This window comes from Anser cygnoides, chromosome 2 (assembly GCF_040182565.1).
Source record: "Anser cygnoides isolate HZ-2024a breed goose chromosome 2, Taihu_goose_T2T_genome, whole genome shotgun sequence".
In the NCBI taxonomy this organism is placed as follows: domain Eukaryota; kingdom Metazoa; phylum Chordata; class Aves; order Anseriformes; family Anatidae; genus Anser; species Anser cygnoides.
The window spans coordinates 34,029,936-34,055,206 of NC_089874.1; the positions used below are offsets into that span (position 1 = coordinate 34,029,936).

At 39.8% G+C, this 25,271-nt stretch overlaps 1 protein-coding gene across 3 annotated transcripts in view; it reads right to left on the reverse strand.

Moving 5' to 3' along the window:
• Window positions 1-555: 555 nt before the first annotated feature.
• The window catches only part of RAPGEF5 (Rap guanine nucleotide exchange factor 5), a 161,776-nt gene continuing 137,060 nt past the window's right edge, over window positions 556-25,271 (reverse strand). For all 3 annotated transcript variants that reach the window (XM_048070208.2, XM_048070211.2, XM_048070209.2), the window contains 8 exons: window positions 23,874-23,996; window positions 22,429-22,607; window positions 19,628-19,718; window positions 17,198-17,248; window positions 16,007-16,094; window positions 12,780-12,844; window positions 7,227-7,281; window positions 556-4,231 (listed from right to left, as the gene is read on the reverse strand). In XM_048070208.2, the coding sequence (XP_047926165.1) occupies window positions 4,113-4,231; window positions 7,227-7,281; window positions 12,780-12,844; window positions 16,007-16,094; window positions 17,198-17,248; window positions 19,628-19,718; window positions 22,429-22,607; window positions 23,874-23,996 (771 nt within the window). In that variant the 3' untranslated portion in view covers window positions 556-4,112. The remainder of the gene's footprint in view (window positions 4,232-7,226; window positions 7,282-12,779; window positions 12,845-16,006; window positions 16,095-17,197; window positions 17,249-19,627; window positions 19,719-22,428; window positions 22,608-23,873; window positions 23,997-25,271) is intronic.

Here is a 25,271-nt window from a genome sequence, read left to right on the forward strand (position 1 = left end):
CCTACAGTTTATGAGTGGAATGGATGGAAGGAGCAGACAAGCCTCAGATGCGTTACAGAGCACTCACTGCTCATCACAGTCTCTGACTTTCATACTCCAGACAAGCTGAGAGAAGGGAGAGGAAACCAGAGAAGCAGTAGCAGGGACAAATGATGCGAGGGGAGAGCATTTGCTCCCCTCACTAAGAGGATCAAGTGCTGATAAGCAGACTCCTGGGAATTTGAAGATAGATGTACTCCTACCCTCTCCCACAGGGACTTCTCACCGTGGCTCCAGGCCCCTCTTAGACTGTGCAGTGACGATAAGGAACAGCTGAGACCCCATTAATATAATCTCTGCTTCTGAAAACACCTACTATTTATCAGCATTAGCAAGACCCACCAACCAGAGAGGTACCAGTGGCTCTGAATGGAGCCAGGCTCCCAAGCCAGGCGCACACTGCATCCACCTCACAAACACAGGGAGGGGCTGCAGAACTGAAGAAGTATGAGCATAAAATATTCTGGTTAGGAATAAAAAGGATGTGTGATAGGCAGGAAGGCACAGAGCCCGGTCTTCATTAAGGTAGTTTTTATATTTTGAAAAGCAATATTAAAAAACACTGGAAAATGCAAGATAAATGTAACAGTTGCTTCTACAAGTTTTAACCTTGTATTGCTTGGCCATTTTGACATATAAATTATTGCTTACTAGCTCTCATAAATACACAACACAATTAATATGTACAGAGGCAGACAAGCATGAAATATGAAAAGGAAAACATTGGCAACATTGATTCTGGTAAATCAGATTATTTCATACATACCAGGTCTCATAGCGGTGGATAACTACTAGCTGTAGTCCCTGAGAAGTTAGGTAAATACCTTGATTTGGGGTTTTCTGTTTTATTACTTTTAATGCAAGCTGACAGCATTATGGCACCCAGAGAGAACATAACAGGCAGGTGTTCTTACCTCAGCTCACTGACTTCATCCCAGTATTTCTTAACAGTGTAATAAGATGACAATAAATAGGCTATGCAAATAAATATTACTCTGCTAAAATGTTTAGTATTTACATCTTTCTTTGTAATTTTACAGCCGCATATCTTATTGTTTCAATATATTTTTATTTATTTTTTTGCCAGTGTCATGCAAATGCAGTTAACTTCTATCTGAAATGGGGCTAGAATCAAACAAGTAATGGAAGCATCTACATTTGATGCAGCAAAATCACACACCAAAGGTACAGAGTGACCTGGCTTTTTCCGTGGTTTTGTCTAATTACTCCTCCTAGCTACTCATGAAAATATGCGATATATTTAGCCTCAGGTGTGACTGTGATATACTGAACTTACGGGATTCATGGATTTTATCCACGTAACATAAATGTGCTATTAGGCAAGGATGAACAGTTCAAAAATCACAGTTTTACCTGTGCTGGACCCCAGGAGAGGCTATGTAGTGCCCCTGGCATTTTCACAGGGTTTGTTTCTCCTCCCACCACACCTTCAAAGTGCTTGCCAGTCTGAAGCCCAGCTCTGCAATACTTTAGGTGTTGAAGGAAGACTTTGACAGGCCTTTTTGTTTGTTAGACATATTATTTGGGCTACTTGCCTTTCCTTCAAGGTAACAGTTTTAAGACCCATATTTTCAATGTGAAATTGATGCACCAAAGTCGGCCCCTCAGACCATTAAGTCATATTCAAATAATAAAGGCCACTATGAACACTAGTTCGTAAAGTTTTAAAAAATAGTCCAGTTAGCCAGAACTTGGATAACATGCTTAGTGCTGGCTTTGTGCCTTCAAACTGTTTTCATGCCAGCTGTAAGGGACAGACAACACCCGATTCAGTATGAAGTTACAGTGGTGCAGAAAGCAAATGCTCAGGCTGGCTCGAAGCCCACCAGTACAACGTTACCCAACAATTTGCTTCAGCCAGTTTGAACTGGCAGTGAGGAGCCTTCAAGCTGGCTTTAGCATACTTTAAAATCAAAGCCAGAGCAGTTGTCTTTTTATATATATATATATATATATATATTTTTTTTTTCCCCTCCCTTCTTCCATTTCCTTTATTCTTCTCTGGCACTGCTGCTGCTTCAACAGCATTAACCACCAAAACTATCACAGAGCTGAATGCAGTGAACCGCAAATACTTTCTTATGCTCCCTCTCCCACAGATTTCAACAGAACAACTTGTGGAATAACATTATAACATATGTGCTAATGCATGCAGTCAGGTCTACATGCAGGCTCTTAAAAATAATGTCGTAGTAATGAGATTTCACAAGGGGGAGCTCAAAAACCAGCAGACAATGCAGGTAATGCAACTAGGGTGGGGATTCAGGGAATGCTGGAGCCAGAGGAAGAACTGCAACAGAACAAGAAGCAAATTCAACCCATGGTTTGTGTTCTTACACTGCAAAAAGGGAGTCCACTGCAGCTAGTATCCTCATCTGAACAGTTTTGGTCTGTTTGCACAAAAGACTTATTTACAGTATGTGCAGTCACATCTACAGAAGAACATAGGAAATTTTTACTCCATGGCCAGCAAGAGTTTATTTTTTCTTTCTTTTTACTGGGTAAAAAGAAGATTTTTTTTCTTAAAAAAAAAAAAAATCATATAGTATTTGATAATAACAAAGTACAAGCAAATACATTTCTGAAACATCTGTTTCCTTTACAATAGATCTATACAATATTTCACAGATGGGAAAACTGAATGCATTCTACAGATTTCCCCCACAGACTACTTATTAAAGCTGCTTTTTAAAAATCCCTTTAAACCAGAGATAACACAATGATGAAGAGCATGCTACTTCAGTAGATCCACATTTCAGTAAAGGAGTATCTTCTTGGAAATCTTCCTCATGTGGAAAACATAGGATAGAGACGGGCAAAGTGGTGCAACGTATCCACCTTCCTGCTCTGCAAAGGGACTGTTACTGCAAGTCTGTGTATGAACGCGAGTGCCAGGCAGAGCAGCACACATTATTTTGTGTAGCTTCTTCATGCTGAAAACCGGAGCTATGGTGACAGTGGTGTGTAGATTTAGGTCAGCTGTAGACAGGACATTAGAAATGCTGCCTCAGTATGTGCCCAGAAGTACTACTATTAACTACATGAAAATTGGCTAAGGAAAATATGTGAGGTGCACAGAAGCAGTAAGGGACCCAAATGCTGACAGCCTGATGTGTATGCAGGTCGTTACACTGGTACCCTGAAGGGTGTACAGTGCTGTTCTTTAGGAACTGGAAGCTTGTGCAAGTTAGGTGAAATTTTACCTGCTGAAACAGAGCATTTCCAGAAGGTTAGTTAGGAATGTAGGTGAGCCTAGGCATTGCCTCTGAATTGACACAAAGGAGGGTGTAATACAAGCTGAAAAAAAAAGTAGCTCCTGCCGTAACAGTCTATAACTCTTCAGCTGCAGAAGCTAGTACTAAATCTGAGATAAATGAAAAGGAAGAAAGTAACGCATTTTCTGTGTACAAACAATTGTGTCCAGAAACTGCAACAAAAGTGGATTGGCTCCTACAGTGTGTTTTATAAAGCAGATTCTTAAGGGACCATTACAGTATCAACTGTTTACTGACCTCCAAATTGTGACACACTCTTGAAGTTCACCTGTTGTGCTGCCTTTTTATGTTCCAGTTCTTGGCTGTCCACAGTTATCCCAAACAAAATGCTCCAGTGGACGCAGGGGAGCTGCCTGGATTGCACAGTATTTTTGGCAACCTTGAATTAGTGAGGTACACACTGCGAAGAATTGCGAACCCCCTTGCTTCATGTTGCTTGCTGCAATGGTTTGCTGCTGTGACACGACGCTTCCTTTCTAATACTGGCAGAATCTGCATTGAAAGCTACACTGGACCAAACAATATTTTCACAGAAACCAAGCTCTTGAGCTCAAAGAACACTGCTCCGCTTGGTCACGAGCGGGGACGGCACCAAGCTTGCCCTGTAGCTCTGTGAGCAGCTTCTTTGCTTGCTCTGCCCGATTTTCCTGTGCATGTTGTGTGAGCTACTGATAAAACTCAGTAAACTGTTCTCATATAGGGAAGCAACATGCTTGGCATAAACATTCACTTAATTCAAAGTGCTGCAGTTACAAGGTTATACGAAGCTGTGTACGCTCACACGCGCGGCTCTATCCTGTGAGAAAGCTCGAAGAGAGCTTGCTGGTTGTCGATGACATGCAGGTGGTGGACGTATGGCTTCAGTTCGTGGTGCTCTTTCGAAGGAACTTCATTGCCTACGGGACAGAGAAAGGGAAGGAATCAGAGAGCTGAGCCTTGCCTGCTGCTCATTTCTGCGTGCCAGCGACCCAAAGGACTTGCCACTTCAGTGCAACCCATGAGGTAACAGATACAGGAAAGGGGAGGAGGAAGGAAGAAGTAGACAACACCAGCCAGCTAGCATGCATGTAGGCGTAGCAGGAGGGGTAGGCGGGTGGCAAGACACTGAACTTCCCAAGAGGAAGATGTGCTCCTGCTGGGAGCATGTGCAGCATGTCCCCTGCCAGGGCAGTGCAAGGGCTCCCTCGTGCTGCTCTGGCAGAGCAACAGGTAACCCCAAGCATGGGTGGGTGATCCAGCCTGTAACTCTTACACAGTTTCAGCACAAATAGGTAAGACAGCAGGCCCCTCAGTCATTTCCTTTGGAGCAGGTGAAAGGCAACAGTGCAGCAGACGGATGCTGAAGTACTTCAAAGCTGCTTTGGCAGGCCCCTGGGTTTTCATCTGTTATGCTTTTGATTTCTGCCTAATAACAGTCTTGCTGCTCTTTCATGGGAGCTTATATGGCAAGAGGAATCAGCTGTACAACTTGCATGTTCAAGGGTGGCTTGAATAGCATGTGTTTTCTGCTACAGTTGCTAAGCTTGGCATGAGTTTTCGGGAACTCACTGCCTGTGAAACCTTCCAGCATTGCTGGTGACATTGACAGCAGAGGCAGAAAAGGAAAAGCTAAGTCCATTGCTACTGAGACAGCCAGAGGAAACAACGAGACATTGCCCTCTGTTGCTGACTGCTGACAAACCGGCGAAGGCTGAAGAGCTCTGTTCCAGTCCTTGTCCTCAGGGAATTTTTAATAACATTACCATAAATTAAAGAAGAAAACCCTTAAAACTCCCCAAACCAATCAGCTTAACTTGCATGCTCCCTCCCTCTTTTTGTTTCATTATCATCCTTTTTTCCACACTTCCCAGCTACATGAGAACCTTTCCAGGAACCAACCATCCTACTCATTTCTACTGAGCGCTATTTGATGCTATGCAAGTAACATGGGATGTCAAAGCAGCAGCTTCTGAATGCAGCTGCTAATGGTGTTCCTGGGAAGCTATTTTTAGGAGCTATTTCTGAGCCCCTATCTGACTTCAGAAATGTGGACAGGACAATGTGATAAATCTGTGTCAGAATATATCAGTGACCTTTCTGGTCCTAGGGAATAGATCACAGCAGCTGTGCTGCATGTATTGAGAAACATTTGTATTTCTCATTAACACCTGAAATTACAAAAAACTTCAACTGTGTTATTTGTTCAGGCTGCCTTGCCTGATTTTGGAAGTGCTATTATTTGTTTTCAGGATATAAAAGCATTATTTCCATTAAAAATGAATTTCAGTCTTGCTTGAAACCTAATCAGCTTCTGATCCAGAAAGACACTTACTAGACATGATACAGTTCATAAACAATAATAATATTGCTTGCTTGGCTTTGTTTGAATTCTTTCCTATAGTAAGATGCCTGCTGCTCTCAGGCCAATCTGGGAGTTGATGCAGTAGAAAGATTCACATTCCTGAGAGCAAAATAAGCCCACTAGAAAAGGAAACTGTCCATAAAGTCTCAATAAATATTCAGTGAATTCATTTCATGCCTAAACGAATCTAACCAAAAAAAAAAAAAAGTGTGCCTACAGGGATATCTGTATAAGCTGCTTTTTAATGCCAGCTTCACAATAAATCAAGTCTGTGGTAAAATAAAATAACAATCGTGCATTTCAAACTACCAGATTATATGATAAATCTCAGGTATTAACCTTAGATTTATGTTGCAACACTTACAAAACCACTCATAAAAATAAAATTAAAAAAAGCAAAGATGAGATGAAAGCTTTGCAAAGAAGCTGCAAAAAAAATCACCTCATTATAAGGAACCAATGCTACCGTTTTATAATGCCAAATAAAAGGCATTCTAACTTATAGAGATATGGGTTGGATTAATCATTATTTCCTTCAGTTTCTGGTTTAACAGAAGAAAAACAAAAAAGTGTGTCATTCTTCCTCTTCCATTCTTTCTTTCTGTATGTATTAAAATAACACAAAAACCATAATAGTAAGCAACCTTTCTTTTTTAAAAAAGTCAGTGCATATGCAAGTAATTTTATAGAAAAAAAGTATTCAAAAATCTTAATAGTACCTATAGTTCTCCAAGGTAAATGTATTTACCCACTTTTTTTTTTTTTTTTTTTTTTGTCAGAGTCTGTGCTGCCAGCTGCTGAAAATACAGCTGCAAAGAAGACGATTCAAACTTTCTCCCTAACCATGAAAATCCCACATTCATGCTACAGTACAGTTCTGAAGCTCTTTGGAAAAGAGGTTTTAGTGGCCCCAGTAAATTACATGTTCAGCGTGTTTGGCTTAAAAGTGGCTCTAACCACTTCCTAAAGAAGTGTGGTGTTTGTCCCCCCTCTTGTGTTTAACCTCTCTGCAGAGAACGAGAACTGCTGAGAAGGAGAAAAACAAGGTTCCTCCTCTGTTAGCAGCAGAGGAAAGCAAGCTGGGGTCTTCTAACATGGGCCCTTAGGGTTTGATCCTCTGGTGTCTAATGCTTCTGTGGTGTCAGTCTCTCCAGAACAAACTGAGGTAACTGAGTTATAGCTGGGAAACGGAGAAACAGCAGCCTCCTTTATTAAGTGTAGTTTGCACATCTATACTTGTATCTTGTTTTATTGTTCCCAGTATTTTGGGAAGGTAGTAATTTTTGCAGGAAAATCATTTTTATAAAAAAAATCTAGAAGTGCTCTACAAACATTTTATAAAGTAAAACTTTATCCAACTATGGTTACTGCTGCTTTGGCCTTCCAAAAATTACATCCCCTCTTGCCAGTTACTTAAACAACTGGCAATGTTTTGCTGCTGAAATAAAGCAAAGCAAGTGGAAAGAAAGGATGAAAACAAACAAAACAGAAAAAACAATCACCCTCAAGTCTGTAAAAAGGCAAACCAAGTAGGAAATCTGGCTACTCACCAAACTGGTTATTTCTGCAATGTCTCAATGATCGAACAGTATCTGCAATCATGTGCTGCAAAGACAAGACAGATAAAACATCAGTGCAAAAATCTGAGATGGCTTCTGTCATTAGAAAATCCTGAAAAATCTCCTCGCCTTACCATGTAAAGCAAAAATCAACTGTAGTAAAGTAGTAAAAGAGGACAGTGGGGGAACAACAGAAAGGCTACCCTGCTTTCTGGCTCAGTGGTAATATATGATGAAACAAAGTTAGTTGAGGAGGTCTTTATTGGTATTGCACAGATTAAATGAGAACAACTCCCAAAGAGCCCGTGGAAAGCAGTGATGAAAAACAGCCGTACAATTACTTATTCTTTGTTCCCGTGACTTCTATTAAACTGAAAAGCTACAGGAGGGAAGTTGTGTGGATTAGCTGGGTATTTCTGCATTCAACTCCAGTCTTTAGTGCACTGTCCAGGGCTTCCGATATTCTGCAACCTCTCCTGTATCCACGTGTTGTTTAATTGGGCTGCAAGCTCTCTGTGGCCCAGCCAAAACCTCAGCATATATCCATACACTGCCAAGCATGAGCAGGTCCTGGTATCAGTTAGGCAGTTTTCTGCAGTATGATAACCAACATACAAAAACAACAGCCTACATCCCAGATAGAGCAAGCACCCTGACATCTCCACAGACGTTTTCCAAAGAATGGCACACCATTTAAAAAAAGCTGTTGCTAACAAGAATATATTATCCTCTTGCCCCCCAAAAGGAGAATTTTTTCCCATTCGGCAGAACAAAGTATAAGCACAGTAAATGACTTGGAACCTTCCACACTCACAAAATACCTGCCTATAGAATATGGAACAAAAAGCATTCCTAGGTAATTAGAACAGCAAGTTGCATTGCGGAAGAACATAAGTAATAATGAACCAGTCTTCCCCTATGTGCCTCTAAGAATGATGTATTTTTTAATTTACTGGGCTTTCCAATCAAAGAAGAAAGATTTTAATGCTCTGAGAAAATGAAGTCCTGGAAAAATGAAATGTAAATTTGGAATACCATTGTAAAAAATTTGACTTTTGGTCTGAACAAAGCATTAATGATGGCTTTGCATGGTTCTTCAAGATTTGACTCCAGAATTCACCTTCAATTGATCCTGGAACAAAAAAATATCTTTAAACTTGAACTTTAATTCTTCTTTCTAACCCACAAATCAGAGGTAAGAAAGATTAAGAAAGATGCATTTGTAGTTGTCAACTTCTTCCCATTTAGCGTGGGGCCATGTACAACGTTTCAGCAGCTATTTATATTCAGATTCCCTCATGGTAGAATAATTAAAGCCATCTTTGTATCATTGGTTACAGAATCATAATTCATCTGAAAGACTGCTGCCAACTGCCATACAGTAGTGCCACAAGTACTGAAAACGTCTTTCCTTGGCCATTCACTGGAAGAATATCATGGTAGTGCAGGTAGGAAATTCAGGCTACATGGGAGATTTCTCTTCAGTGCTTCTTATTACACTCCTGCAAGTATTTTTCCTCCCCTTAGTTACAAATATCTATCCATTTTACAGTTCCAACAAATCATAACTCATGATATATGGTTTACTTTGATACGGCATTTATTTAAAACATTGCCATTTTACTGTTCTTCTGAGGTACAGTAAATTTTGGATGTTCACTTAGATTACGCAGAGGAAATAAAAGGTTTAAGTCTGGTTTCTCATTCAGGCTCAGGTCTTCAGCCTATGAAAACTGGAACTGTTCAGTACAAGTCAGCAAAGTATACTCATTTTCACTAGATTTCACCCATACATTTGTTGAGGCATTACTCTTATTTATTTATTTAATTGCTTTAGTGATAGAAAAGTGAAAACATACAGAATTTGGCCAACAACTTCTCACCAAATCTGATCACTAATTTAAGCAAATTGCTTAACTGCTCATTGCAAAACTGTTGATGGTGTTCTCACATCTCCCTCAAAAATAAACAGAGGCGGAACAGATTACCTGTCCTCAGCAAAATATGTTTAAGATCAGAATAACATAGAACAGCTCATCTCTCAACGCTCAGAGAGTAGCTTACAGAATTCCTCCGCAGGAAAGCTTATCACAGGAAAAACAGCTTTAATGGAAACTTCATATTCAGTGAATCAATTTTTAAAATATATTTTTGCTACGTGTTGTGCTTCATTTGCCATGCAATCACGCAATTTCTTGTGCTGATGTTCTTGCACCGATTATAATGAAGTTCCCAAGAGATGTCCTTCATGGTCAATAGTGCGAGTATTGGGAAAGCTACAACTTCCACCACTGCTGCCGCTCTGATATTTTTAACATAGAAACATGGAATGTTTTTCATAATTTTTAGCTGATACCCTTTGAATCTAGCTTCTAGAAGAGAAACCCCCCTTAGCGCACACACTGTCATTCTTTGCTGCTTCTTTTGTCAGTCAGTGTGGGGTCCATCCCAAGATAGCTTCTGAAGGTGATGTTCTGGTGGTGAAGAACCTATTTGTGTAACACTCTATTAAAGCAGAATCCCAAATCTCTCTTCTTTACTAGCCCAATTAGAGCCTCTGTCCATTTCCAACTCTCTGGGATCCAATTGTAATACAGAAAATCAGCTTATTCATCTGCAAAGTAAATGCTATTTCCTGACTGTTTAAACAGATGCTCGCGTACCATTAGTGTGATGAATAACACATTTCTTGTGGGTTTTCAGCCTCCCAGCTACCTAGAATCATTAGCACTCCTTTAACTGATGATAGCAAAAGCTCAGTCTTGGGAATTGTAGAGATATTTGGGGGGTGTGGGAGGTTGAAATTCTTCAGCTGCATGTACAGTTCTCACTGCTGAAGATACTATGTAAGATGGCATTATCTAAAATGGTAATGGCCACTGACCTGTATTAGAGTTTGTTGAAGTGTATCTAAGACATGTCATTGTTAAGATATGGGTGATGGCTGCTTACTGAAAAAAAAAAAAATTGAAGCCACAATTCAGTGAAACAGCTCAGTAAATCTTCAGATGTAACGATATAAGGCTGTATTTTCATTTATAGATGAAGAGTGTATGGAACTAAGTAGTGATCTAACTCTATTGTAGAGTTTACCCAAAATCAAGTTAAACAAACCACTGCAATCCTTTCAACTTTTGCTATTACTGGGTAACATTCCAAAGACAAAAGATCATTTCTTTTTCTACTCCTTGCAAATTCTTTTCTTTATATTTTGAATTAACTTTGTCTTCATTGCAATCATGTCATGTCAAATCAAGTTCAGTCATGGTAGGATTTTGTGGTCATGATGGCCTAAGAATATAAAATAAGCAGGGACTGTAGTAAGAGATTATATATTTTATTAAACCTACTGATATTGTTGGAAAAAACAATGGTTCAGACTAACAAGTCTTCCTTCAGGTCAAGTGCTTAATGCAGACCTGAAATATTTCAAAAGTACTGACTCAAATGAAGACATAATAAACCGTCTTTGCTTTGAAATTCATAAGCAGAAACTCTACGCATTTATGACAGTGAGTAAGTTCCTTCCCCAAAGCAGTAATCTGCTATGGTAGAATGATTCTTTTCTTCTTTTTCTGCAACAGCAAATTTGCAGGTGAGGTTCTGCAGCTTGACCCAAACTAAGCAGGAGTCAATGTCAACCCTAATTTTTCTCAAGCGGTCAGAAAGTGCTCAGCACAGTAATAAAACACCAGAAAAGACTTTCTTCACTGGGACAAAGCCTTTACAAGTAAAAAAGAAACATGGACGTATACATGGTGATGTGTGAAGCGTCTTGTTAGTACATTCATGCCCAGAGACTAAACACCTTAGAATCCAAATGAACCAGTGTGATACATATACTGTCTGAGTTTCCACTACGCCCCTATTTAAATTTCTTCTAAGCTTCCACTTCTGTAGCTTGCACTATTGTCTGCATTCATATGTACACAGGGCTTGGGACAACCATGAGACAACACGTTCCCCAGGGCGTGATCTGACTAACAATTTGGAGGAAGTGTCAGTGTTAGCAACCTTCACCCCACCACCATCACAGACTCTTCCCCCATTTAAGATGCCCATTTATCCTTTTGCATCAAAAAGGTGAAATCCTGGCTCACTCAAGTCAATTAGCAAAGATCCCACCACCTCTGGGGACACAGTGGAGACAGGAAGGATAAGAAATCTTACCAAGCAAGCCCAGCATGCATTAAATGTATACGTGACATTAAACAAACAAACAAACAAACAACAAGGTCTGGCTAAGACTGAAATAAGAATCATATCCTACATATCAACTAAATTAATATATGGGCCAGTGGGGGGATTTCAGTAACAATTATTGTGCATCAAGGGCTAGTTTAATTTACATGTTAATTGGATGTACTTCCAAGAGGCAATGAAGAAGAACATGCTAATGAGTTTTATGCAAACACCTAAAGGTCAAACAGTTAATGGACTTGGGACAAGGAAACCTTTCATTAAATGTAAATCAGTGGTCTCCTAAACTCTGCAACAAGAAAAGGTACAAGAATCAAAAAGAAAACAAGAACAGAGGATCTCAGGTTCAAAAGACAAAGTCTACATCCGCTTTTAGGTTGAAAGACAATGTATATTATGATAGGATGTGGAAAAAAAAAAAGTTCAACATATAGCTCATGAATAACTCCCTGTTTGCATGTTCATTCTTGAACAAGTGTAAACACATGGAGAAAATACGTAGCAACAATTCCCCAGGAACAACCATCTGGACTCACAGTCCCATGGCACATCTAGAGCAACCAGGAAGAACATTTTGGTTTCTTGATCAAATAGGCCAGCCAAACAAAATCAAAGCTTCTCCATGCCAACACTGCTCTGATGTGTAAGCTATGGTTTTCAGTGCTACAGAAGTGTTATCAAGAAAGAACTAGAGCAAATGAAAGAAATCAAAACTCCATCTGGAATATCATGCCAGCATAGGTGTCATGTCTAGAGTAGATGTACACAAAGATACAAAGCTATTAAGTTGCCTTCTATATAACAATTAATATAGTGACATGTAGAGTCAGTTTAATTCACATTTTAGGCATTAGTATCTTCATCATCTAACCTAGACCAAAAATTTTACTTTAATTTGAGATCCCTGGAATTAGCATACCAGGCACTAGTGTTGAACTAGACCTACCTTTTCTATGGTGCCTTGAGAAAACAGAAAACAACTCAGAGAGAGCTCAAGCTGGTGAACTTAACTGAGGAGAAACAGTCCACAGGTGGTGTAAAGGAACAGGTCTCTTTGGGAAGGAACTGAGTGGACTGTGTGGCACTGACGATGGATACCACTGGCTTAACTATTTTACAGGACAAAAGCAGGGAGGAAGGAATGAGAAGAGGAGCAGAGGAAGGAGGCAGGGGGGTTCAACTGTTGGCTGTTTTATCCTGTTTGCTGTTTGAAGCAGCAGAGCTAACCTCTGTTCACTTCCTCTTCTTTCACTCACAAGAAAACCTTTTAGTCTTATAAGTGGGGGAAAGGGAAGAAGAGAATGAGAATTTCTATGAAAAACAGGAACGACAAAATTAACTTACCAGTTTTTCAAAATTAACAAGGTTATCCAGAAATGTTTTATTTCCTTCATGGATGAATGTTACATCTGAAAAAAAAAATAATAATAGTAAGGGAAAAGAATTATTTTTCATGGCTTTGTGGTTCAATATGAAGAAATAAAATGACTGAACAGAAAAAGAAAAACAAAAAAAAGAGGAAAATATCCCACTAAGGATTGCCACAACACCTTACAAAAAGGGAACAAAAGCTTGGCATAATGAGAGACATTACATACATATGGTAATAAGAGGATTTTCAATTGAGAGCCCAGGTTTCTTCCTGTTCTCTGCACCCTCGGGATTTATCCAGCCACACTACCCAAAGCTGTGCCCAGGCTGGGGCTGGCCTGTCCCTGAGCCCAGAGCTCCAGAGGGGCACAGCTACCAGGCATGGAGTCAGCTCTGACACCCCTTCATCTCTCTTCACTGGGCACCATGACTCTGAAGTCCCCACAGAGATGTGGACTACAGCAGCGGCCAGCCAGTGAGGCTAAACACAAGCGACTAAACTGGAGCTGAAAGCCTAGGTTGGAGTAAGCATTGTGGCTAGGCAAACCCTAGGGAGTTAAAAGACTCTTACACAGCATTGTTGGAGAGAATTTGCAAAGGTAAAAAAAGGTCAGTGAGAGGAAAAGGAAAAGGTCTATATTTGTATCCAGGAAGGGAACTGAACACACTGTAATGAACTGGAGGGGGAAGAAAAAGATAAAAATTAAAAAATCAGGCAAAACAAACATTGTGAGGTTAAGATTACAATTAAAACTGTAACTGGAGGTCATTTTTTTCCCATTTTTCTTATGCCTGCTATGACACGAAGCAATACCTGCCTCTGACATGAAATCCCGAGGTCATGGGCAGACTCCCCGTGGGGACTGAAGCTCTGCCTCCAGTGGTGCATCTTCTGGGCAACAAAAGTACTAGCAGGGCCACCACCACCATCCATACCCCCTTATCACCTCCCTCCTGCTTTAGCTGCGCACTGCATGGATGCACGTGTACCCACGAGGACCAGGAGCAGCCAGCACTGATTTAACGAGATGGGACTCTGACACCACTACTTCATAAGTCACAGCTCTCTCTCTGCTGAGGTGCCAACCTCCAGTACACCAGTGTAACTGCACATCTCAGCATTTCCCTGTGTGCATCTCCAGGACTCCTTCTCATGTCCACTTGGTCCCCAAGCTGAGAGCTAGTTTCGGGTGGGTTTAGGACAGGAACCTGCAGCTGACACAGGGGGTTGCTTTACCATCTCCCTCATCCTACCCCGAAACAGCCAACCGGATTTATTTCCTTTTGTTTCAAAGATTCGCTCTGTGCCTGAGGGAGATTTTGTAATTGCTTAGAATGGAAATGTTAATGGCTCAATATGAGGTCGGAAACCCGAGGCTGGGACTCATTAGGCAGAGCTCTGCCTGCGGGGTGTTGGGGAGCCGGGATCTGCTCAGGGACTCCTGAGCAAGTGGGGCAAGCATGGGGATACACTGGGCATGCCTCCAGCTCCTCTCTGCTTCTGGGTGGGACCCTAAAAAATCAGAGGGGAAGGAGGGAACAGGACCATCTGCACCTCCTCCACCTTTGGGGCACCCGGGAAAAAGGACAGGGAAAGGACACAGCTTCAGGACCAGGCTGGCAGGCAAGCATTACTTGTCTCTGTATCAGTGCAGTGAAAAAATGTCACTTCTAATGAGGAACTTCTACTGGAAGCAGAAATTTCCAGACAGCTTTTTAAGTCTGTGACTGCAATGGATATCTCTCAGGGTGGAAGGAACAGAAATTTGTTTTGCGGCCAACAACTAAGAGTCTAGATAAATTCAGTGGAGCAGAAAATTGCATCTGAGCTATGTTGTAATGGTACAACACAGCATTTTATTGCATATTTGAAAAATCTGCCTGATTTTCTAATGCTGTCTGTGCTATAAGGGAGCTCTGCATTTAAATTTAATTAACTTTAAAAGGACACTCTGAACTTATTTTTCATAATTAGCAAAAGATTTTTACTGATCGTAATTTTTTTCTTGAAACTACTTTCCTTCCTCCTGTGTTGAAATACAGTAATTTGTTGACTTATTAATGATTTCTGTGCTATTGATGCTTATTTTATTGGTCCTGTAAATAATTTTAATACAAACATGTTTGATGCAGAATGTAGTCGTATGTACTGTACAATGCATTGAGAATTACCAACTTGGACAACATCTCCTTATGGATCACTGTATTGAAGAAGCTTACTTTATCGTTTTGCAGTCTCCTTGTTATATCCAACACACTTTAGAGACATGAGAGCACGCTGCATGAATGCACTTATAAAAACCTGTGCGCTTTTATATCCTGTATTGCAGCGCTGAGCAAACATCATTGCTACACGTTACTTGTTTATGTTTGCCTTCTTTTGAAGTCTTGATAATTGTATCTATCGGAATTTATGCAACTCCTTTGATGCGTGCAAAGAGCCTTATGGCTCCCAAACTGTCACCAGCTTGTTTGGAGAACTGTCTTCAAACATTTTAAACCTGCAGCAGTAGCAGGTTAGCATAAACAGCCTAACAAGAACACTTTCAGAATACAGGACTAATCAAATGAATTTGTCATGTTCAAGACAAGACGATTAATAATTAATGACGCTGAGATAATGGAGTATTTGAAATACCTGCCACTGAATTAGCTGCCCATCTCACTGTGTTAAGCAAGCCGTTTTATTGCATCTCTCAGACCTACGGGAGGCTTGACAACCTTCTGCACTCAGGACAGCGGGAGTGGGTAGATCCTGTTCTCCGTAGCTTTACAAAATCAGTAACACCAGCCAGTTTTGCTTCAAGGAGGCCAGGCAAACCCTTCCAACAGCAGCGTGACCCCGGCTTCTTGCGTGCATGCAGGCTGCAGGACCCATGGCACTGCTGTCTGCCTGCTAGCCTCAAGGGGACGCGACCACAGCCACCGCAGGCTGCTCTGCCCATGCCTGCCGGGGAAAGCACTGCCATTTGGAAACCTGTGTGAAAATTGCCATTTTCCCCATCTTAAAAAGCAGCTGTGTTTATTATTATCAAGACTGAGCGCTATCTTGTAGGTATCCTCGTGTCTGCCACACACATCATAACCCCATGTGAAGGAAAAATCACCTTATAATTATATTAACTAACCATCACAAATTTCTGTACACGCACTGGCATGACAAAAAAAAAAAAAAAAGAGCAGACAAGCTTCAACAATACCTTTCAGAAGTAAGGGCATGAAGGGAATTTTCGGAGATTTCATTTTCTTGAATGCATCTCTGTAAGCTTTGTGATTCAGAGAAGGGTCCTACAAAACCATTTGGGTAATAGAGAGAAAAATCAATAGGCTATAAAAAGAGCAATTCTAAATCCATTATCAGCTTACGATCTGAACATGACTTAGATATAAAAAGGTTTCTCTGGGAAACGAGGTAGATAAAGGTTTTCTAAACTAGGTGACTTACTAAACTGAACAGGAAATGTAAACAATGAAAACAACAAAAGCAATTATGTTCCTCCAGATGAAACAGTTCTAAAAATGGAGTAAGCTGCAGAACAGATTCACTTTGCTCTATGATCTCCCCACAAATTTCTATTATCAAAATCTCTGCAGCTTATTTTCTAGCATAGAATATACCTTCGGAATGTATTGCCAATTAATTTCTTCTTAAAAAGCAAAACACCTCCTTCCTTGCTCCCTCTCCCCCCAATAACCAAGAAACAAAACTCCCTAAGCTCGGATCAAAGGAACATATTGGTCATTGTCAAAGAAAATAAGAGACTATGTTTCAGTGGTGTTGTGTAATTCAAAAACTCATCAAGGTTTCCACTATAAACAAGCGGTTTTGTACACCAGCTCACAGACAATCTTGAAAACATGTTAATTAATAAAGGACTCAAAGTGCAAAAGCATGACAATTGTTAAAGGCTGGATTTCATGCTCCCCGCGCTAGGCAGCGATCTCACCAGGCATCCAGCTCCCTGGCAGCCAGAGGAAACGCTTGTTTACTCAGCTTTGATAATGGTGACAAAGATCCCAAGCCTCTGATTTTTTATTTTATTTTTTTTAACTTTCTAAAGCTATCCTCCTTGTCTCCTGATCTGCAGCATATTTCTTTGGATAGAGGACGATTAACCACCAGAGCAACAGAACAGTTTCCAAACTGGTACTGGTGAACTAGCAATGTGTTTGCCTCTCTCTGCCTTTCCTCCAGCTGTCAGGAACAGGGCCTGTTTCTTTTTTGGAGACCACCTCTGAGCTCTGGAGAGCTTTGTGGCCTATGGAAAATCTCAGATGTGACATAACCAAGTTCCAGCTCCAGATAATGACAGGAGGTCTTAAAATAAATTACAAAGAAGGATGGCAAGTAAAGACAAGTAACTCTGTTGGGCTGTTATCACTGTACTTACTGTCAAGCTTTCCAGTTCACTGAAAAGTTTCTTGAACTTCCCAGGAATTTTCTGAAGTGGGGAACACAGAGAAAAAAAAAAAACAGAACATTTGATTTTAAAAAGGTAGAAAAATGTTTTGTTTTGTTTTTTCCATGAGACTGATTCTTTGCACTTCCTCAGGCAGTTGCCTCTGCTCCTCAGCTCCAAACACCCTACTTGCAGACCTGAACATAACATCTGTGCCTGCAGCCTCACCTCCACACCTTCACCATTCTTCTACAAAAAAATGCATGTTAGTAGCTGTTTTTATTTTCTTGCCCAGCCTCCGTATCTGTTGCATTTATCAAGACAGAAATAGTAGCACTGACTGAGGATTCAGATTCTGTAATCACAACCAGGTTAAATATTCTTTTTGTAATTGCTCTCTCTCTCTAAACTATGGGCTCTGGAAATGAATAGGCATAACACTCAGTGCTGTTCAATACACCGCCCTGGTGCTTACCCATGGTATTCCATGCTGCTCTCAGAGAACGAGAACTTCCCTTAAAAAATGAGTACCCCATCTCTGAGGTCTCATCCTAATCCCACAGGGAATTGCACAAAATGCCCTCCTTGGGAGCTCAGGTACAACATAACTTCTTCCTTCATCCCCTATATGCTAATGCCTGCTCTATTCTACAAGCATCCACAATCTAAGATGCATCAATGGATTCACCTCATACTCAAAGCAATTGTTGTTCAATTTGAATTTTGCTGCTGGTATTTCAGACTTGAAGAAAGGTGTGTGAACCTGAATGTTTGTGTATTTTTTTTTCCAAACTACACTGGTTAGCTCCAGTAGCAGATATCCCCTTACTACAAATCCTGCCTTGCCTGTGTACTTAAACCCCAACAGGCACAATGACACTACCAAAGAGATTTAGAACAATTAAGATTAAGTGGATGAGCTGTACGATTAAAATGCTAAGATAACTGAATGTGGAATTGCAATTGCACATTTTTAATATCTTCAATCAGTGAATCTTAGGCTCATTAAAACACTGCATAGTGTGGAAAAAAAAGTAGAATATGCTCAGGGTATATTACTTGTTTAAGAATTCAAGCACAGAACCAATATAGTTTAGTGTGTAAATTGTTGCTTAAATTTAGGTGGCTTCATTTACATGTGTAAGTAATTATAATTAATTTATAAACATTGCTCTACTTTTTAGAAGTCACATTACTAATGCAAATAACCTTCTGCTTTTGAAATTTCCAGTGCAGTAAATTTTTATAAAAAACACATACAACTTCATAAATATTTTACACACAGGAACTTGACATATTTACAATGATACATATGCAGAGGCACTCCCTGTTCAGACAAGCAATACATTTTGTTCTTCCCAGAGAAGAACATCTGCGGCGCCTGATTTTCAGAGGGGTTTCACCACACTAGAGAGCTCTGTGTGCTTGCAGGCTGGAGACACTTACACCATTGCCACCTGTATTTAGTCCCTTCCACACTCCTACCAAAGCCCAAAGAAAGGGGATGAAGTCAACCCATAAAAGCAGGCAAGGGCAAATGTTCCCTGGTGGGCAAGGCATTTTAGGAGCTGGAGAAACAAGGGATTTCTGTATTGTTGTCCTCAGGTGTGTATTTTTTTTTTCTAAATTTTTTGCTTTATCTGTTATTTAAAATAGCCTTGCTTATCCAAGTTCCTGTAAACTCCATCCCAAAGTAGCAGTCATTGCCCTCATTTCTCTACATGCCAATGTCACTGACATACACGGTGATGTTTTCACATGCATGATTTCAGCTAAGAGGGAAAGACTGCACTGGACTGTGTTAGATAGCTTTGTGACCCTTCAACAGCCACTGGGTTTCAGCTGCTGGTGCTCAAGGGCATCTGCAACAAAGGAGATCACAGCTATTCTTTTTTACTTTGTGTTACAGGTTCATGTTTTTTGAGTACTGCCCACTGGCGGTGCTAGGTGGGTGGCAAGGGATGAAATTTCTCTGCTTATTACATTAAATGACTTCTTCCTCCATTTTAGTTTCATCAGCAAAGATATATATACCTTGAATAAATGAAATTATTCCATAATAATGTATGCTTTGTTTAGAACCAATCTTATAAGACTTTCTGTTCTGACATATACTTAAAATGCTAAGATAATGCACCTGACTTCCCCCCCCCATCCACACACACACCCCTCTTCCACAAATGGGTAAGATCTCCTTGCTTTGCTCTTATTTAAAAGCTCTGGAAAGGCACATTTTGTTTTATTTGAATGGCTGTGTACCTACGGCTTCAGGTCACAGTAAAGTTTCTTTAGTGGCACTTGTCCTCTGTTAGATTTCAGCATGAAAAACCAATAATTAGGAAGAAAAGGTAATTCACCAGTACACAACATAGATGAGAAATGTTTTTGACAGGGTCTAAAAGATACAAAGATGTGTCTTACCTCCCAGGTCTGAGACAGCCGGCTGACAGACGCAGTGTTGAGACCCATAACAATAGCAAAGAATGAATTCAGATTTCTTTGGGCTTTACAGCTGTGGAATAAAAATATGAATGCTGTATTCTGATTTTTTGTCCTCAGAATAAGAGATAAATGGAATGCACAGGTATCCTAGGTTACTGAGCCCAATTTCAACTCTCAGCACTAACATACAATCAGCTTCCACATAATGAACTCATTAAATGTCCTATCATGGCCACCTGCAGTCTAGGTGATGTGGTCTCTAAGAAGTTTTTTAGCACACGTTCCACTGTCTCATCAACCCTGTTGTTGGCAGGTTATTTTTCTTCCTTTGCTGTCAGAAGTAATTTTCCCTTTTCAATGTTCGAGTTACTCTCTGCTGTCCTTTACCATACAGAATAATTCCTTGACCTCTATTGTGTTGTATTATAAATATTTTCATCCCCTCTTTCATCTTTTCTGTAAATTGTACATCATTGGTTCCTTCAATTTTTCCTTGTGGTCACGGAGTGCAATCTATTTCTCCATATTGCTGTTACCTTTCATTGAATTCTTTGTAATTCATTTTAACTTTTCCCCCTGCTCTACTTCTTACCAAGGAGATGTGTGAGACAGTGGGAAAGGAAGGAGAAGCACAATTACTGCTTCACCTCTAACTTCTTACATCTTTCTCCTATGCAGTTATAAAGCAAATATAAAATATATTTACTTGGAACAGCGTCACACTTTGTCCTTGTCTTTAATTTGTCATCTATTATCACCCAAAGACCTTTGTCACAGCACTGTTCTTTACAATCACGCCGTTATTTCTTCAGCTCAGTATTAGCATTCCCTAGCTGAATTACTTTGCATCTATCTAAATTAAATCTCATCCCACTGTTGTTTGCACATGCCACTAGACTCCTTAGATCATTCTTTCTTTTTTTTTTTAATCCTCCAATGCATTTGCAATCCCTCATCATTTTTATTGTCTGAAAATCTGATTAATGTTCAATTTACATGTCCCTATAAATTAGTTGCAGTTTGCACTGGTTTCAATAGTGGTTCCTGTGGAATTTGCTTGATACCTCTATTCTTTGACGTTTCACTACATACAGTTGGCCCCTGCTTATTTCTAGTCCATTAGGAAATTTTAAATCCTGAAATAAAAAGATGTGTGTGTGTAAGAGAGAATCCTCTTAAGATGATTTTAGGTATGAGTGAATCCACTGTCTTCACTGGATTAATCACCATTGAAAAGCACATGCCAAGGCCTTAGACTGGAAACTCTCTGGCACTTGTTACAAGTTTGTATAAAGTTTGCACTCGTCATGGCGTACCATCTCTAGATGGCACATCTCTCACTTAACTTCAACTAAGTTAAAAGAGAAAACAGGGAGCAGTCAGAGCTGCTCTCAGCTCCCTACCCCTCTGCCTTGGTCATAAACAAAACAGCAGGGCTGCTTGGCTTGTGGCTGCGCATAGCACACTATTTCTCCACCCCAACTTGTCATGCTTTTTGGATTAAAACAAGACCTCAGCAAACTAGATACTGTCCTATTTGCATAGCAATATGCAGATTTTGACATAACTGATCTGATGGGTGCTTCTCCAGTGCACTGGGAGAGCCTGTCTTCCATTTACTGACAACTGTATGTAGTTTCCACAACTTCGACTATTCACTTAACAGACACAGAATTAATTCACATAGAGAAACATTCTAGTCTGGAGACAAATATATCCCTATTCATGCGGGACAGATATGAAACTTTTCTTGGAATGCAAATTAACGCTATTGTGGTGCAAGCAAGGCACACAGAACCAACCGGTTTTGACGTAATTGGACCAAACTTGGCCATTGATAAGGCAGAAAATGAAAGCATTACTGTATACCCCAGAACTTGCAACCTAAATCAAATCACATTTATGAGTTACACTAGATTAGATTAGAAAAATTCATTTCACCAAAGGCACTGCTTCAGTAGAGAACAGCCTTTTGTATGTAACTGCCTTGCAAATTAAATCAACCCAGTCGACGAGGGGAAAAAATTATTCATTTTCCATGAACATGCATATTCAAATATTGCAAAAGACCAACAAGTGGAGAAAGAGGCAAGAAGAATGGTTGCACATATTTAAATTGCTCCAGTCCCTTGGTTACCAAAATAAGAATAATTACAGAGAGAAGAACTCTCTGTGTATAGTATATCTGTATTTTGTTCCAAGGCATAGAATAAATGCCAGTAGTACTTACTAATAGTGCAAGAATAGAATGCCATATCTAATTAGTGAAGAACCTCTGCCCTCCTCTTCCCTTCCCCTCCACCCGTTCCAACAAATTAAGAGTATTCCAAACAGGATTGCATGGGGCAACAGCTTACTGCAGCCAGTTTCCTCTCTAGGGGTACGCCTTTAAAACAGTTTTCTGGTTTTCTTGTAGTCTTTGGAGAATGAGTGTGGCTGCTCAAACAGTTTTGTAACACATTTCCTCAGGTTAGCCCTGCTAAGAAAGGAGGTATCCCTACATCATCATGGATTTTGCAGTTGATGCTGCAAATACACTGGCTAAGTAGCTGGGGAAGATTTGAACATCATACACTCCACCACATCGAATTTTAGCCAGTATTTGCTGTTGTTGTTTATGGAGTGTTTTATCTAGGTATGGTTACTACACTCTTAGAACTCAGGATGGCAAATCAGGTTTTTGTCTTTGCTTTGCACCTCATTCTCTTTTGCCACCCTATATATATACATATATAAAGCATGTGAATTCAAGGATTTTTGTTGCAACTTTAGTAACTTACTGGGCAGCAATCTTGATGAACTTTTTGACCAGCTGTACACGCTTGCAGAGCTGGCTGCAGAGGAGTATCTCAGTGGCAACCCAAAGCTGGACCTCGTTGCATCTTTGAAGCAGAAGACTGAGATTCTCAGTGTTTTCAGCACTGCCCTGTCTGCTGAATGTGAAGTATATGAGCTCTTGCTGGAAGACATTGTCAGTATTATTAGGGATACAAAAATGATTTACATATAAATAAGTTAAAATTACGACAAATATTTCTGAGACAAGATTTGGATACAAATGGCTATTTTTTATTGTCCATGAGCCAATCACAAATGATTCAGTTTTCAGGTTTGGCTTAGCAGTCTAGAGGCTTATTACAGTATTCAGGTGAATTGGAAGTCCTGCAAGATGTACTTTTCTTTTAAGATTTCCTGCAGTTCCACTTTTAGTTTCAGGAAGATACAGGACATAACTAATCTGTCTCTTTCTGAATCTCATCACTTCTGTTCCAGCATGAAGAAGCAACCAAATCCCAGAGCACTGCAGAATTTGAAAAATTTCTACTCCAATTTCTTGCTAAAAATGGCCAAATTTTCATGAACAGAAGCATGGGTCTTGCTTTCTGTGCAAAAAAAAAAAAAAAAAAAAATAAATAAATAAATAAAAAAATCTTGACTAGCTCTGGTTTTAAAGTGTCTAACCTGAGTAAAAGAACATGAAATGAAAGATCAAGGAAAGCATCTGATGAGAGGCAAGGGAATTTCCCAGTCACTTTCTTAGAAAGTCATCACTCTTTTCACTGAATGATATTTTCAAGTGACATTTTGTACTGTTAACTGTGTGTTTTACTCAGAAGCTCACAGCAGAACCTATCAAAGTCATTGAAACAACCCGATGGGCACTGAAGTGGAATATTACGACATTTTATAAAGCCTGCCCAGTGTTTTTTTAACTCATTGAAACCTAACCAGAGCAGTAATGTGAACATCTAAGTTGCTGAAATAGTGATTTTTTTTTTATATATATATATTTTTTGTGATTAAAGCGATATCAAGGTCACTTATTCATAGAGTCCTGTATTTACTGGAATATTGTCGAGTGCAAAGGACAATTTGCATACACAACACATTCATACAGATAGTTTTTAGAGAATAATCGTGATCTTTTACTCTCTTGAGGCAAGTTTCAATAAAACCCACTATGTATACAGGGAACATGAGATGCACCACCACAGGGAAGTTACAAACCTTTGTCAAACTTTTGCAGTATCAAGGATCACAACGCATCTCTTGGACCTGATTCAATACCACAACTGCTGAGAACTGTGACATCATATTGTCATGACAGTGAACCAAGAACCAAGGAATACCAATGCTCCAAAATCCTGGTGCAATATCAAGACACCAAAGCAATATACTGCTGCATGAAAACAATGTACTTGGAAGTGGGCATGGTGCTCCTCACCTCATGAATTGCGTTGAAGAGGCTCCAGTCAAAATTTGTTAGTTCTAAGGCAAGATCCCAGGTGTTGATTCCCAAAATTCTCACAGACCGTTGCTGCAACTCCTCGTTTTCAGCAAATGGGTTCTAAATAATTGACAAGAACAAAAACTTCTGAGCAAATGCCAAAAGCTTCACAATGAAACAGATGTTAGACCAAGGTACAAAACAGAGCTGACTGAGTAAGTAATCTTCTAAGTGCACTGAGATGTTTTTTTTCCACACTAATCAAAATCAATGAGTTATAGCCTATTTAATAAATAGCCTGAAACAAGAATTGGTCAATAGGATCAACGATTTCCCATTGGATTAGGATTTCTCCCTCCCATTCTCTTATTCTCTCTAAACTATGAGTGTGGAACACTGACCAAACAGGTAATGAACATAACGTAAATATAACATATGAAATTATCAAGAAAGTAAATTTTGACACCAGGAAATTTTTATATTACAAGGTAAAGGAATCATTCTGCAAACACACCAGCTTCAGAATAAATATACAAAACTTGCTGCCAATCCACATACATTTACAAACAGCATAAATTCAACATAATTTACTCCAAGTGAAGTTGCCAACAAACAGTAAAACACTGCAGGTCCTGATTCATAAAAGTTACTTAGGTTATCACTGTGGAGTTCACTGGTACTGCCAATATTAAGGGTCACTTGACATTTCCATTATTAGCTCTGATTTTCAAAGGTTTGTATTTCTCTTGGGTTTTTTATCTCATCAGTCTGAAACCTGGCACATGAACCATCTGCCAAGATGAAAGATTATTCTTATCAGTTAAGCCATTACTTTGGTGCTATATTTTTGACAGTTACAGCAAGTTTTGCAATTTTTATTATGCAACTAATGAAACTAGATTGGCTGTCACCTGTCTGTAGTAGAAACCCTTCCTTAATATTAGCATTTTTAGAGGCGGCTAGAATGCTGGAGATAATGGGGATGACAGATTACAATGATATCAGCATGTCAGCTCTTCAGGGCACATTGATCCAACAAAATGTAAATAGACATTTCTCATTGCTAGGATGAATGCACAGGTACTTGTGCTGACAACAAATGAAAGTCAGATGCAATACTGTCCCCGCACTTTCCTCAAAGTATATGAATAATTAGCAGAAAATATTAAATCTTGGAGTTCCTGCCTCACTGAGGTTTTGGGAAAGCACAGGGAGAGGGATTTTTCAATCCCATTTCGTGAGGACAGAGGGAATGAAAGAACTTCTACTCTTCAACCCGCTACCCTCCCTAGCACCAGAGACATGGATAGCCAGACAAAAGCTTCCTTTTGAAGAAAATGGAAGAAAAGGAGATGCCGCCAGATGCAAAATAACCATGTGGATGCCACAACACTG